This window comes from Ursus maritimus, unplaced genomic scaffold (genome assembly GCF_017311325.1).
Source record: "Ursus maritimus isolate PB19 unplaced genomic scaffold, ASM1731132v1 scaffold_12, whole genome shotgun sequence".
NCBI classification, from domain to species: Eukaryota; Metazoa; Chordata; class Mammalia; order Carnivora; family Ursidae; genus Ursus; species Ursus maritimus.
This window is the reverse complement of record NW_024423564.1, coordinates 49245787-49261990: the sequence shown is the minus strand read 5'-3', so window position 1 is coordinate 49261990 and position 16204 is coordinate 49245787. Positions and strand designations below refer to the sequence as shown.

The 16204-nt window shown below is 37.3% G+C and overlaps 1 protein-coding gene across 1 annotated transcript in view; it reads left to right on the top strand.

Annotated features, from left to right (window-relative positions):
* Positions 1-16204, top strand: part of IL23R (interleukin 23 receptor) — a 57281-nt gene that overhangs the window by 34480 nt on the left and 6597 nt on the right. Inside the window, exons 8-9 of the mRNA XM_008690741.2 lie at positions 11934-12023; positions 14692-14797. Coding sequence (XP_008688963.1) covers positions 11934-12023; positions 14692-14797 — 196 coding nt within the window. The remainder of the gene's footprint in view (positions 1-11933; positions 12024-14691; positions 14798-16204) is intronic.

The window sequence follows — 16204 nt, the reverse complement described above, 5'->3', positions numbered from 1 at the left end:
TATTTCCCTGCTCTTAATATTATTAGTTTAATTTTCTATCCATTTACACATGTCATTCAATAAAATCTTGGCTAAATAGACTTCAATAGTAAGCAAACAAAATGAATCTATTGTAAATGTCATAATACTCCATAATGGCTCCCATTAACCTCAAGATGGCTCCCTATTGTAGGTAGCTTATATCCTAGAGTGAAATTTTTCTTTTCAGAGCTGAAGCACTTAATTATAATCACAGGATTGTTAATACCATCTTTATTATAATATAGCATCTTGGAACTGAGTTTTTTTTTTTTTAAGCACTCGCGCATACTTTATAAACATTGATGGCTGCCACACAAGCAGAGGGAGAGAAATGGCAGACTAAGGAAACAGTTCTTTTGGCGCCCCCTAATGCCCAAATCTTAGAAATGCATTACCAAGGGAACAATTTATAATATCAGTTCCTTTTTATTTTTATTTTTTTAAAAGATTTTATTTGTTTATGTGAAAGCGAGAGAGAGAGCACAAGCAGGGAGAGCAGCAGAGGGGGAGGGAGAAACAGGCTCCCTGATGAGCAGGGAGCCTAATGTGGGACTCGATCCCAGGACACAGGGATCGTGACCTGAGCTGAAGGCAGACACTTTTTTTTTTAACTTTTTTTTTTAATAATAATTTTTTATTATGTTAGTCACCATACAGTACATCCCTAGTTTTTGATGTAAAGTTCCATGATTCATTAGTTGCGTATAACACCCAGTGCTCCATGCAATATGTGCCCTCCTTAATACCCATCACCGGCCTATCCCAATCCCCCACCCTCCTCCCCTCTGAAGCCCTCAGTTTGTTTCCCAGAGTCCATAGTCTCTCGTGGCTCATTCCCCCTTCTGTTTACCCCCATGAAAGCAGACACTTAACCGACTGAGCCACCCAGGTGCCGCTATCACTTCCTTTTTAAAAGTTAGGTTTTAAATTAAGATATTCTTTCTTAAGTTTATATTGCTAAAAGTTCTTAGGACTTTAGATGCCATTTTATAATAGTGAAAATTTAGTTGATAACTGTTATTTTTAAATGAAATTTAGAATTGTCTAGCAAGATGACTCAAATTGATAACTTGTATTTACTTACCACTTGCGAAGTACTACTATGTATAAGCTTGTCTGATCTTTACACCAGCCATATTTGGTAGTCTACTTGGCACCATTTTACAAATGAGAAAACTGAGGCATGACTTGCTAAATAGCACATTGCTAGTGACTAATAGCACCTAAACAAGAACATAAGTTTTCTTAGTCACCAGCTCTCAGCAATTTCATCAATTTCTTTCTTTAACCAATTACATCGAAGTGAAGGAACAGCTTATTAAAGTATTCTACAAGTTAAATATAGGACTACAAATGTTCTCTTTTAAAGGCAAAGGTCCTAAACCTCAGGTGGAAGAAAACAGAAACCACAGCCACCTCACAATGAGTCTAAATGTAAAGTCTTTGTTTCCTAAGGGGGGAAAAATCACTTAAGAGGAAAAAATACTAGTTAAAATTAAATATCCCTGAAAACTTGCATCTATCCAATTTAACATGTAGCTAAGAGGAACTATAAACTTCTTCTGGTACAAATTTCTTCCAAGACACGTTAAATGAAAAATGATGACTATGTGTAGGGAAAGTGCTAATATTAAATCTTTTCGAAAATTTCTTTTTTCTTTTGTAAAAGCAATGCAAATTTATTGTAATATACAACCTAGAAATAACTGCTGTTTACATTTTAATGAATTTAACACTAGTTTTTTCCTGTGCATGTGTTTTTTATTATTAAAGTATAATTAACATACAATGAATATTAATTTCAGGTATAGGCATTGATTCAACAATTCTATACATTAATCAGTGCTCACTATAAGTGTAGTCACCATCTGTCATCATACAACATCTTTATAATATTATTTACTCTATTCCCTATGTTGTAATTTTCATCTCCATGACGTACTTCTTTTTTAACTGGAAGTTTGTACCTCTTAATTCCTGTATCTATTTCACCCATCCCCCTCCTTCCCTCTGGCAACCACCAGTCCTTTGTATTTAAGAGAGAGGTTGTTTGTTCATTTGTTTTCTTTTTTATATTCCACATATAAGTAAAATCATAGGTATGTGTATTTCTCTGTCATTTTTTAAATGATTGGTGTTGTGGTGTATATATTGTTTTATATCCTGATTTTCCTACTTAGTCTCCCTTGTTGAGTTTAAAAATCTATTTAATGGCCACACAGTGTATGGATGTACTATAATACATTGAATCACTTCCCTATTTCAACAATATCTAGATTATTCCATTTTTTCCATTATCAATAAACTTCTTGGAATAGCTCTTTATATAAATTCCCCTTATGTGTTTAGATCTTATTGAACCAAGACTTAAGCACATTTTAAGATGCTTGATGCAAGTTGCCAAACTGCCTTTTAATAAATTTTAAATATTAATTGGTTTTTAAAAAGATATCTAGGAAAAGACAGTCATTCACTTAGTCATTCATGAAATATTCAAATAGCCTCTACCATGCACCAACCACTTGCTATGTACTGCAGAATCTCCGAGAACAAAGGAGACAAAGATCTCTTTTAGAGAAGACAGACAGTAAAAAAATCATAAAAAAATAAATTACATGGCACCATAAATACCTTGTAAGCAAAAGCAGTAAGAATCAAACCTCGCAACTGAAGTTTGAATTGCTTCACAATCAAAAAAAAATAAAAGATACAATTTCTATAATACTTTAATTAACCAACTTGTTTGATAATGGGGCTTTTTGACCAGCCAATTTTCTACTAATTAAAGGTTCATTTATTTATGCAGAAAGACAGCCCAGGCAATTAGGATCCTTCCATGCAGGAATTTGCTATTTTACTCTCTAAAATCCTTATGTAGGTGATTTATCTCAAAGCAATGTGTTTTCAAAATTATGCCAAGATGGTACTGCAGGGCAAATCACGCAGTAGATATGGCTTGTCTTGCAAACTCCCAGCATTCTTCTGTATCACTTTCCCTGGTCTTTAAAAACCTAGTCTCCAAAAACAACAACAACAACAACAACAAAAACCCCAAACTCGTTTATAGTAAGAGTTAAGTGACTTTTTAGCCCTATTCTCTTTTCCTTCCTTAAAGTATTTGGACTTTTTTTTTTAAGATTTTATTTATTTATTTGACAGAGAGAGAGAGCGCGCGCACACAAGCAAGGGGAGCAGCAGGTAGAGGGAGAGGGAGAAGCAGGCTCCCTGCTGAGCAAGGATGCAGGGGCTCAATGTGGGGCTCAATGCAGGACTCCATCCCAGGACCCTGGGATCATGACCTAAGCCAAAGGCAGAGGCTTAACCAACCGAGCCATCCAGGCACCCCGAGTATTTGGACTTCAATGGAAAACAAAGTCTTATACTAAAAAAGAAAAAAATAAACCTCAGAATATAATATCAGGCTTTAGCAAACATACAGGAGAAGTTTCTCTAGATTGGAGATGCATAGTTTTTTATCCTGGTAATAAATAGTATATGCAAATAATAGAAAATAATATAACTTATATATTATATATAATTTTATATAGTATATGTGAGTTATAATATATACATATAAATTATAATATATAAATTATACAGAATACATAAATTGTATTATATTATCTATAAAATATATAAATAATAATATAAATAGATAATCGTTAACATTTACTGGATGCTTACTATGTGTTTGGTACTGTGGTAAGCATTTTACATATGAATTGTCCTTTACTCATCACTAAAGCCCTATAAAAGTTTTACTCCAATTGTTTAGATGAAGAAGATTAAGGCTCAGGGAGATTAAGCAGTTTTGCCAAACATTATAAAGCTGATAACAGTAAAGCCAGAGCATAACTCATCCTGTGCGATTCCAGCACCTGCACTATAGCTTTGCTGGTCTTCCTAAGAGACCTAAGAGGGTCCTGTGTCAACCTCCCCTCAGCCACTGAACCAAATCCTCCTCTCTATACATTAGCTAAAAATAAAACAATGCCAGGAGAAGTTCACTTTTAATGTAATGTTTGTTATGAAAATGCAAATACATGAGAAAAGAGGGAACCACAGTATGCTATCGACTAATTCTATATTGGCCTGAATGCAAGATGTGGAAGCAGGTTTGGGTTATGGCAATGAAAATGAAACCACAGGACTCCAGGAACCCGGAGATTAGGGAATAGGATGGGGAAGTCTGAGATGAAGACAAGGTGTGGTTGGAAAAAGTGGTTCTCTTAAAGACAGGACCTCCATGGGCCAATTGCTAATGTGTTTTTCCAGCTGGTCCTGGTCCAATAAAATATCTAGAAAGCGGTGCTTCTTGGAATGGAGTCTGTGGACCATCTGCACTAGAGACGCTTGGGTCTGAGTTTAAAATGCAGATTGCTGAGCCTCTAGCCAAGTGATACTTCTGCAGTAAAATGTAAGAACCACTGCTCTAGGCGTTAGACACACCCTTTAAGAGAGAGAAGTGTCATGAAAAATGATGTAGAGTGTGGGCAGGAAATGTGGACAGAAATGGGGAGACCTGATTGCCCAAGCTATTGCCTTAGTAATAGTGGTTTTGGGGGTCAGAACAGGGTGGGTATATGAGAATTTCAGGCCATTATCTCTAGTACTCTCTGTCACCTTGCTGCTTCCTCTTCCTCCTGCCCACTGCTTCCTGAGTTACTGAGCACCCCAGCCCACCGTGGCAGTCCAGGATCCCCAGAAGCACAGGGTGCAGGACCGTTGTGCCAGTGAGCCACCCTGTCCCATATTACCCCCTTCCGCCCAGACCCTGCCCAGCCTCTGGATGTAAAGTTCCGGCTGAAGCTCTGAGAACCATTGAGGGCTGCTGAATTTGGAGCTTCTAGCCCACCAACCTGGAAAGTCACTGTGAAAAATTCCTGGGGTCTTTATGCAGTACAGAAAGAGCCCCAAAGGGGAGAAGCTAATTTGTGAGTGTAGAAAGTCAGCATTGAAAATGTGAAAGTCAGTAGCCTAAATTCAATATTACTGATATTAAAAAAGAAAAAAGAAAAAGGTGAACAGATGACTTTTGCGCAGGACTGTTGTCCAACTGTGTTGCAATACAAGTCTCTTTGCAATGAAGGAAAGGCACAGGCTCCATAATCCCATTAATGACAAGTCAGAGGCCTGAGGGAAGGGCAGTCATATTTCATAAAGATTAATTAACTTGCTTGAATTGCTACTTGATGTAGGAAAGTTTCCCAGAGAAATCATATTGTTTTTTTTTTTGACAATTCTCCAGAGGAGGGCAAGTATGAGCAAGATATTAAACCACAGTGTGTTTTGTTCTCACAAAACACCATTGGTTGTTGCATTACCAATGACTCCTTAAAGACTCTCATTAATTTTTCAGATCTTTTAGTGACTACAAGAGAAAAAAACAAATGTTATGTCAATGGAACTAAATATAAGTGATATTATATAGAACGCAGATTAGAGGCTGATACACAGAATTGTACTTTTCAAAAAATCCGTTACTTGTGATTAAGGGTTTCTGACTCATTTAATTTGAGATGGATCATAAATGTGTAGATTCATGGTTACTAAACCAGGTTAAACAGACACACAGTGTTCCCTGAAATATTAATCAGTTTAGATTCTTCACCTGGATTTATTTAATCTTCTTCATGTCCTATTCTTAATAAAGAAGCAGAGTTCTACAAAATAAAAAAAAATAATGCATAAGAGTTTTACAGTCTCTCCGAAGCTCACAATATCCACTAATAAAGAATAAAGATTATGCTCTTCTATGAGGAAGTAATTATCTTCCGTATTAGTTTCCTATTGTTGCTTAACCAGTTATTAGAAACTTAAGCCATATGCTATGTGACTTAAAACAACACAAATTTATTATTTTATAATTCAGGAGATAAGAAATCCAAAATCCAAAATCACTAGGCTAAAGTCAAGATATCAGCAAGGCTACATTCTTTCTGGAGGCTCTAGGACAGAATCAGTTTCATTGCCTTTTCCAGATTCTAGAGGCTGCCCTCATTTCTTGGCTTGTGACCCCCATCTTCCATCATCAAAGCCAGAGGCATAGTATCTTCCAATCTCTTTCTCTGACCCTCCTGCCTTCTTCTTGTAAGTACTCTTGTGATTTCATTCGGACCCACACCCACAATCTAGGATAATTTCCCCATCTCAAGTCCCTTTTGTTATAAAAATTACATAAATATATATATAAATGTGTATTTGCTATATAAATTATATAATTTATATGTAAATATTTTATAAATATTTAATATAATCATAGCAAATAATTATATAAAATATAGCTAAATATAAATATAGCAAGTAAATATTTGTCATATAGATTATATAAATATATTTATAAACTCGAAGGTTCCAAGGATTGGGACATGGACCTTTGGGGGGACGGGGAGGGTGATCACTATTTGTCCTACCACATCTCCTCACCTATCTAACCCCACCACCTATTGCTGCAATTTTTACTACCAAAAAAAAAAAAAGTCAAATTTGTTCTCTTAAGCAGAAAAGGAATTATTAGAAAGATAGCTAGAAATCAGTAGGAGGGCTGGCAAAATGGTCATAAGTAGGATACAAGGGATAGCAGGAGCCAGAACCGCAGCCAAAATTGCAGCCTAGGAAGAATCTGGTGAAGACCCTGTAGCTGGCATTGTGGTCACTGCCACTGCCTGCCTGGTGCCCTCCTGGACGCCCCATGGTGCTACTGTGACCAGACCCTGGATAGAGCTGCTGCTATAAGAAATTTCCTGGAGCTGAGTGTTCCAAGTTTCCAAGAGGAAAGCTTCTGATCGGGTAGGTTTAGGTCATCTGCTTGTAGCTACTTGCTGGCAATGGGGAGACTGACGCATCCACAGCGGGAAGCCTTACCTGCTTCTTACCTATTTTAGGATGCCCACAAAGAAGTACGTCCAGGTGCCGGGCAACTAAAAAATGACAAATGTCCACTAGACTATTCAGACTCAGGAATAGGCACATGCTATGCTTGAGAGTAAGGTTGCATTTTTGAAGAATCTTAAGCTACTGAATAAGACTTGGAAGCTGCCCATTCCTGCACATAGAATTTTGTTACACATTGACATCAGACCCATGACTCCGTGTATTCCATGTCACGTAAGAAAATTTCCTGGGTTACCACTGCTTTTTATTTTTCCTCTTATCTTAATCTTTTTCTTTAAACATGTGATCATGATACATATATTTCTCTTTCTTACCTCTTTCTCCCTATGCATACCAAGTACTTAGAGCTAGGAACATAAGCATGAAGATAATCCCTTGAATACGTCTAGGCACACCCTCCTATCCTTAATACAACAAGGATGACACTGTAACTCATGAAATGATTCATCATTTGACTTGTTTTTCTAGGTGTGGTAATGAGTTTGTTCTGACATATCATTTTCCCTGCCCTGGGCTTCTGCTGCCTATTCGATAGGTCTGCCCATTGTCTTCTGCTTTGTCAGCTGACTCAGACTAGTGTCGAATCCTTACCCTTACCCTTAGCCCAATAATGTTGAATTTCAACCCTAGAACTAAACTGGCCTGGGGAAATAGGACGTAAATACTGTGAAACAGCTGCGATTATTAGAAGGAGATTAGGAAGAGAGAACCCAAAAGGAGATGTTTATGTTTTAAGAAAAATAATTTGAAAAACACCCTTTGTCTCTTTTAATATGACACCTCTTGTATCTAGAACCTACTGAAAGAAGCGTCTAGAAAGGTTCTTCTGTCAGCTCTGGTCAAAGCCTTTAAGATATAGGCCTCAGGTAGCATGGCTTTGACACCAAGATTAGCAAAGGCAAAGGTAAATAAAGACTTATAAATGTCCATACCCTTTGGACCAGTAATTCCATTAACAGAAATCTAGCCTTAGGAAATAAAGAGAGAAATGCCTGGGTGGCTCAGTTGGTTAAGCATCTGCCTTCCGCTCAGGTCATGATCCCAGGGTCCTATGATTGAGTCCCACATTGGGCTCCTTGCTCAGTGGGGAGTCTGCTTCTCCCTTTGCCTGCAGCTCCCTCTGCTTGTGCTCTCTCTGTGTCAAATAAATAAATAAAATCTTTTTTTAAAAAAGGAAATAAGGAGAGATATGGAAAAAAGATTTATGTAAAATATTTATACAAACATTATAATAGTAAGAATTTGGAAACAATCTAAAAGTCTAAAAGCAATAGCTAATGCTTATTAAGCTTTTAATTTGTGTAAGGTACGGTACTAAGTGCTTGATGTGAACTATTAGATCTCAGGGGTGAAGTGCTATTATTATCCCATTTTACACATGAAGACACTGGTCACAGAGGGGTTAAACAACCTACCCAGAGCCATGCAACTCCAGGTGGTGGAGCCAGGATTTGAAGTGAGTTTTGTCTGAATCCAAAGATGGCGTTTGAAACCACCAAGCTAGACAGTTTCTCAATAGGGTGATGATTGAATACAGTACAAACATGATGAAATATTAAATTATTATTAGCATGAAAGTTCTGGACATTTTTTAAGTAAAATAAGGAAATGTTCATGACATAATATTGAAAGAAAGGAAAAAACAAGACACAACACTTAGTAAAGAGAATGATCTCCACTAGGGTACAGATAGGCACAAAGGACTGTTGACAAATATTTTTAAAAAATGATTGCTTCTAGTTAGTGAACAAACATAAAATTGCACTTTCTTCTCCATACTCTTCCATACTTTTCAAGCATCCTACAATTAGTGTGCCTTGATAGTATAATCAAAGAAAATAGTTGGCTTTCAGAAGGAAATAACTGTAGGCTGGAAGATTCTAGGAATCAGTGCTACATGGGTCAGCTCAGCCAGAGCCCATCATGGTGTGGGCTGGAGTCCTACAAGGCCAGGCAGCTCTAACAAACTGTGGCCACCTCCAGAGGAGCAATGGCTAAGTCTCAGCATGGGAGCAGCTGTTGCAGGGCTGACTGAGCCGCCCCATCCAGAGCCATCCTGCTGCAGAAGTGAGGTTATTAATTAATGGAGCCAGTGACCAGCACAAACTACGTGTCAGGACTGGATGGGAACTTTCACTCTTTGACCTCTACCTAGGTGACTTCGGTTAAGTCACCTATCCTTTTTACACCTTTGTTTCTTCATCCATGAAATGAGGACAATAATATTTTCTGCCTGATTAGGTTTTGTAAGGATTAAATGAGAGAAAGCATGTAAAGTCTAGTACATTACCTGGGGCATATTCAGTACTCAATGAATGGTCACTTAAAAAGAATAATAAAACACACTCTGCCCCGTGGTATAGGCATAGAGTGAGAGGCAAGAGGAGACGGATTTGGTATCATCCCTCAGAAACAGAAGAAATACGTGATGACTAAAACCAAGCACTTTTGAGCAGATTTGATTAAAACAGGCTGGCATTTGATAGGGTACAGAATGTAGTTATGTTATATGCTTCTAGTATTGTTCAAGAATACGAGACTACATTTTTTTTTGTTGTTTAAAAACTACTCTAACTTCCCCCTAAATTTCGTTTAAATGCACTGTCTTTGGCAAGAAGAATTCTAAAGTCTGATACCAGTTTGTATAAGATTCTTACCAAATTAGAGATAATTTGAGTTTCTGAGTATACTCAGGCACATGCTGTGAGAGAAACAAGTAGGGACAGAATTGTCTCATTATGGATATAGCACCATAGATATTAAATTAATAATGAAAATATCATGAGATTTTTCTAGCACATTAGGCAACGCACTGATGATTAGAGCTGACAGACACAGATGTTTTTTAGCTATAAATTTTTGTGTGTGTGTACATCATTCTGCGTTTGTGAATGCTTTCCTGTGTCAAAATACTGGAAATACTATAAAATACTAACGGCAAGTGAATTAAGGGGATAGGATTAGGGATTGTTCTTTTTCTCTCCCTTTCTATTGTCCTCTTAAAATTCTTCTCTCTATTAAGGTTACTGCTTTTATAACGATAAATATTAGGTATGATTTAAAAGAAATGACCTAGCCACTTGGTGGCAGTATACCATGAAGGATATATTATATACAGCTTCATTTCAGTCCTGTGCTTAAAAATTCTGCCACTGGCTTGATTTCTTCTCTATCTTGTTTATAATTTGTCTCACTTCAGATATCTGATTCTTTGTGAAATTACCTCTGATAACTAATCATCTCTTTTAAGTGACTTTAATCTAATTTGAATTAATGCACCTGGTTGATGTGAAACTATGATAACAAAAAGACCCTAAAGGATGATTGTTTATTCTCCCTATTAGGGCTAATAAAGCCCTAGTTAGAGATGAACATTATTTTTATGTGAAGCAAATTAATAATCGAAGTTTCATTGCTAAATAATCACCTGTAGTTTAGACAACAGAATTAAGTTAACCTGCATTAAAAGCCACAGCACCACATATTACTTTTAAATAAAAATGCTAATTTTAAAATAATGAAAGTGAAAACAAAAATAATCTAGCAACATATGCTATAAACTCATGATCTTGCCAAGTTGAAAATTGCATTGCATTTTAATGTAATATGTCTAGTCTTAACATTTCAAAATAATGTAGATGCAGACTCCTGCTTGGGCTCCCCAAGACTGAACGTCAGCTTGCAAAATACTCATTTAGGTGAATAAACTTGGCTGGTGACCATTGGGGCATAACCTTACTCCCAGAGTTTGATGGAACCAAATACTCGGGAACAAAAGAGACTTAGTGAAGCATTGAGAAGCCAAAAAGAATTTCTGATTTGTCACAATTCACAGCGCAACATTTTCCTCTTGCTGCAGAGAAGACAGAATAAAAACACAGAAAAGAACTTTTGGCTCTTCTGATGTTTTCACCTTCTAAAATTCCCTGCCCATTGTTCTTAGAAAACTACTGAGCCTGTGCCTGCACCCAGGTCAACCTGTTTCAAAAATTTCCAAAGACCACAGGAAGCTTTTTATTTAAACTCCATGGTATTTTTCTCAAAGAGAGCTGTCTGGGCCACTTAGCTTGTTATACAAGCCTGTGATATCACGGTGGAAGTCAAGCCTGCCTCAAGTCATGATTTCTCCCTGGCCCCACAAGTAATTCTTCAAAAAGAAAAATCTGAACACTGAAATCAGGATAACTGAATAAATAGGGCTTGAGGCACTCTTGGGAATCCAGAGCTTAGAACCATTTTCAGGAATGTCTTCTGTCAGCTGGAAGAATAGTGTCCTTGAATTCACCTCTGGCAGCTTTTAATTATCAGGAGGGAGGAGATGAGTAAGAAAGCTCCAGGACTCTTTTGGGTTCAGACTGAAAGCGAGTTAGCTGCCAAGGCTGCTCACCACACCCCGGTCAGAAGCTTTCATTAGCCGTGTCCTCACAGTCTTTATGACTAGACAGGGCTGGCCAGGATCTTTGCCAGTGGGAAAGGAGCAGAGGGAAGTCATTAATAGCATTCCACCCCTGTGTAATAACCTCAAAGTGTCTGCTAATCAAAACTGGCCTTCTTTTATGGAGCCAAGGTACTGTTCACCAACAGTATCTCAAAGATTGTGCAAAGGCAAAAGTGACACATCTTGGAGGCTCTTCAGGAAACCTAAACTTACTGTATCATCCGTTGGAAGGAATCAAGTAGAGACCAGTTATTGTGCATTTTTTGGTCAATGAATTAAATAAAGCTCCTTGGTATTTGTTGCCTAGAAGCCTCATGAAATTAGAGGACACATCTTGAAGTTTTACAAACCCTAGGTAGTTTTCATTGTCCTTTCAGTGTTTCCTTCTTTAGGATTTGCCCAATTAAATAAAAAGGAGAAGAAAAGACACTCATACTCGAAGGCTTTTGCTTTTATTTCACTTTGAAGCCTATTAAAGGGTACTTTAATCATCTCCAAACAAGTGAAGAGACTCTTTTAGGCAACTGGGTAACCTGAATGCAAAATGTAAGAAACTCACCCTATTTTCATTTTGTTGAAGTTCCCCAGATCACATGGAAATCATTCCAACATGATACTCAGAATTCTGAGCATCTAATTGCTTCCATCTTTAAAGGACATCTTACTTCTGGTAAGAAAATACTACTTGGGTTTTTTGGATTGTCTTTACTAATCATCTGTTTGAATCCTCCAACGGAAAAATCATGTGTCAGGCATAAATTTCTTGATAATAAGATATGCTATATGCTTTCTATAGGAAAATAATCAATAAAGATCCACTTAAAACTGAATTTAAAGAACGATTTAGGTGGACTTTGCCAGCTTTTGCTATGGGTTGGATACATTTTCATTTCAATGAGTGCTGGGGCTCAAGACCCCAAAACTCCTTCTTAAAAAACAGTATTTCAGTGTCTACCATGTGCTAGGAGGTTGTCTACACTATTTGTTCAATCTTCAAACAACCAGCTGAGACAAGTGTTATATATCTATTTAATAGATGGGAAAACGAGCTCAGAGAGGCTGAGGAACTTGTTCGAGGTCACAAGAAGTGACAGACTAAAATTCAAATCCTGTTTTCAAATCCTGAAGTCTGTGTTCTTTCTCTTGTATAAACCAGCTCCTGTTTCATTAGTATGACTCAGTATTTTCCTTTGATGAGCTTACCTGAATATTTTAGGCATAAAAAGTTGTGAGATCGAGTTGTGCAATGGACAAATATAACTCTAAATAGAAATTTCAAATTGAAAAACTTCAGGCATACTATTTCACCTCTGACCACTGGTAGACCATGTATCTCCCTGCATTGAAATCTGGCAGGAATAGTATCAGAATTTTTGCAGGTTACATTGACATTCTTGGGACTTTCATTCACTTATTCAACAAATATTCATTAAGCAACTACTATGTGCCAGGCACTATTCTGGATGGGCAATTAGCAGTGAAAAAAAATGAACAAAGGCCGTGTCTTCATGAAGCTTCCATTTTGGACAGATGGGGAGAAAAACAATAAACAGAACAATAAGAAGAAAAGAGTCAGGTTGTGGTGAAGTATTATGAAGAAACATGAAGCAAGGTGAGGCCATTCTGAATGTGTACATGTAAATCAATGAGCCAAGTGTTTAGGCCCAGTACAGATCTCTAATTACAGATGCCTACTTAGGTCTACACCTTGGTATTTCTGTGGGAACTGGGGAGGCCAGGAGCTCACAGCATCCCTATTTGATAGATGTTATGATCTCTATTTTACAGAAGAGGTAACTTGAGTTTCAGCGAGGTTACGGGGCTGGTAAAGGGCAGAGCCCAATGTGAACCCGTGTATCTCTGGTTATCTCTTGATCACTCTGTTGTATCCTTAGACCCCTGTACCTGGCTGCCTGGCCCCATGTTATTGTGAAAATTCTCTATTCTCTCCTAGGCACTAATGCCCAAAGGTATGTGGCACCATTAGTTGTATGAAATCTTCAGAATTAGAGTTTTAGTCCCAGAAAAACACTAATTCCATATCTCCCTTGGGACTTTGGGCTGGAGGGGAGGGGGGGCGTTGGGTTTTTTTTTTAAGATTTACTTATTTATTTGAGAGAGGGAGCGGGCACATGCGTGAGCTGGGGGAGGGGCAGAGAGAGAGAAAGAATCCTCAGGCTGACTCCCACTGAGCAGAGAGCCCACCACACAGGGCCCAATACAGGACGGTCCCAGGGCTCAATCCCAGGACCCTGAGAACATGACCTGAGCCAAAGTTGGATGCTTAATCGATTGAGCCACCCAGAGTCCCCCACCCTCACCCCTGGCACTTTGGAGTAAGCTAAGCTATGCTGGCCTGGCCCCTGCCTACCAGTTGGCTTTAGGAGAGGGACCAGACAGCCTGGAGACCCCCAGGTGCATGTCAGGAGCAACTGAGAAATAATGAGGTCAGGGCCAGTGAAATGTCTGCCACATGGTAAGTATCTGATAAATATTTGCTAAAGGGAATGAGGAAGGAAGGAATGAGGATGGAAAGGAGGCCAATATCTATCATCACTCAGAACAAACTCCAGTGTGATAGTCATGTCTCAATAATAGTCTATATTTGAAAATAGAAAATAGGATTTTTTTCATGTACTAGGGAGAAAATGCAATGAGCTTAGTAGGTAACATGTGTTGAATATATCATATTAATTGCTTAAAGATTGGGTTGATTAATTGATGCTTCAAAACGCAAAAAAAGCATTGTTTTTAAGATAAAATATGAGTGCAAGATATACAGCAACTTGAATTTCTTTCTTATAAATTGTTTTAAGTAGAACAAATGTCCTTTCTTGGCAGAAAAACATTCATGAACAATAAATTTAGAAGAGTGGTGACAAATTCTACATAACTTCTGTCTTGCTCTAAAGGTTAAAAAGAAAACCCAATAAACCTCAGTTGTGATTGTGGCCAGCTTTAGACTGTGTACCAGCAATTGGGAATTCTCACTTGTGTCAGACAAAACAAATGAGGTTCATCACTAAACACTTTTATATAAAATATGCATGCATAAGCTCAGAAAAAATGTCTAACGTTGACCACATTTGCCAGAGATGCACTTCTAGAAACCCACTGATACCAGATATATGCGGCCCAATTTTCTCAGAAAAAAGGTATTGTGCAGTTTGCAAAGACAGTCACTGTACACACAGCCCAAGGTAAAAGTTAATTTTGTTCTCCCCTTCCCTTTTTCCTTTGAGATCAATGACTTTTGCTTTGCACAGAGTAGAGAAAACAATGATTCTGACATCCCACGGACACTAATGCTTAGCTAAACTTATTTTTCTTTCTTTCAGACAACAGGCAACAAGACATTAGACTTTTATCAGGAATGGTCTTCTTTGCTGTTATGTTGTCAATTATTTCTTTGATTGGGATATTAAACAGATCACTGCGAACTGGGTAGGTTTCTGTAGAATTTCTATTTTCTGATTTAGACCATATATAGCAAAACTAGTCAATTCAGTTATTTACTAGGAAAACCCATCAACATTTTTAATCAGAGAATGAAAAAAATAAAAGCAGTGTTTAATGATTACCGACCCATGCCAAACTCTTGACACATGTCATTCGTTTAATCCTCATGATGACCCTGCCGGGAAAAACCGAAGGCTTATTTTACAGATCACTTACTTTAGGCTTCAAGAGGTGAAGTGGTCAGCCCAAGGTCATTAAGCATTAAGCCAAGAGCCCAGACCCGGCTAACATCACAACCCACGTGCTCTCCTAAACTACACGGCTTGCTCACTGTGCCTGGATTCTTTAAAGTGGTTAGGTCATAACCTGCCTCAAGTTCTACCCAAACAAATCCTCTGAATCAGTGTGAAGAGAAGTATGGCAACATCTGAATCCGTCCCTTTGACAGCAGTTGTGTCGGTCTATTAGCATCCAGCTCCCATGCCCGTTCTCCTTGGCCTCCTTCGATCACTGTTTCCCAATATGGAATTAGTAAAGATCTATGCCTAGTTATGGATAAACGAGACCTTGAGGAAAGCAAAGCCTTCCATTTTCTAAATTTTACCAGATGCATTGAGTATTTCTACTCTGCTAACAGACTAGAGTTGTTCGATGTGGCAGTCTCCCTGTCCAGCTAATGACTCACAAGTTTTAACCGTATGAATGTTCTTTGCCTAACTGGCACTGAGTTTCTCTTTCCTGCCATCACTTGCTTCATGAGATAATCTTTCTTTCTTTTAAATTTATAATCAAAAGGCAGTAAGAAGATTGAGAATGAGCTATCCTAAGTAAGGTATACTTGTGATTTTTTAAATTTACATAGGTGTTTCCTCGGAGGTTAGTAATATTTCAAAATTTGAATTACCCATTAATAAATATATACCTGATATCATTATGAGGTGGATAAACTAATAGAAAACTTTGTTTTAGGTTGTTTTAAAAACATACTTGATTATAAAGCCCCTAGAAACATCTTAGTGTTTGAACTTGTATGACATAAGAATATTAATATTTATGTTATTGTCCAAAGATACTGTGAAATTTTAAATAGCATTAAGTTTATTATTAATAACATAAAAATTAATTTCCAGTTGGCAATGACAAATAAGAAAATAGGACAATTCTTTGTTCATTTAATTATTTAAATAAGTATTCCTTTTAAAAAGATAAATGAAATGAGATAACATTAATACAACTATTTTATACATAGGCAGACATTCTTATTTACTATAACTATACATTTACTTATAAAAGACTTACTTCAGAAACAAAACTGGAAAACATTTTAAACTGAAACCAAAAATGAGTTAATATATACATATATATATGTATATGTATACACACACACACACA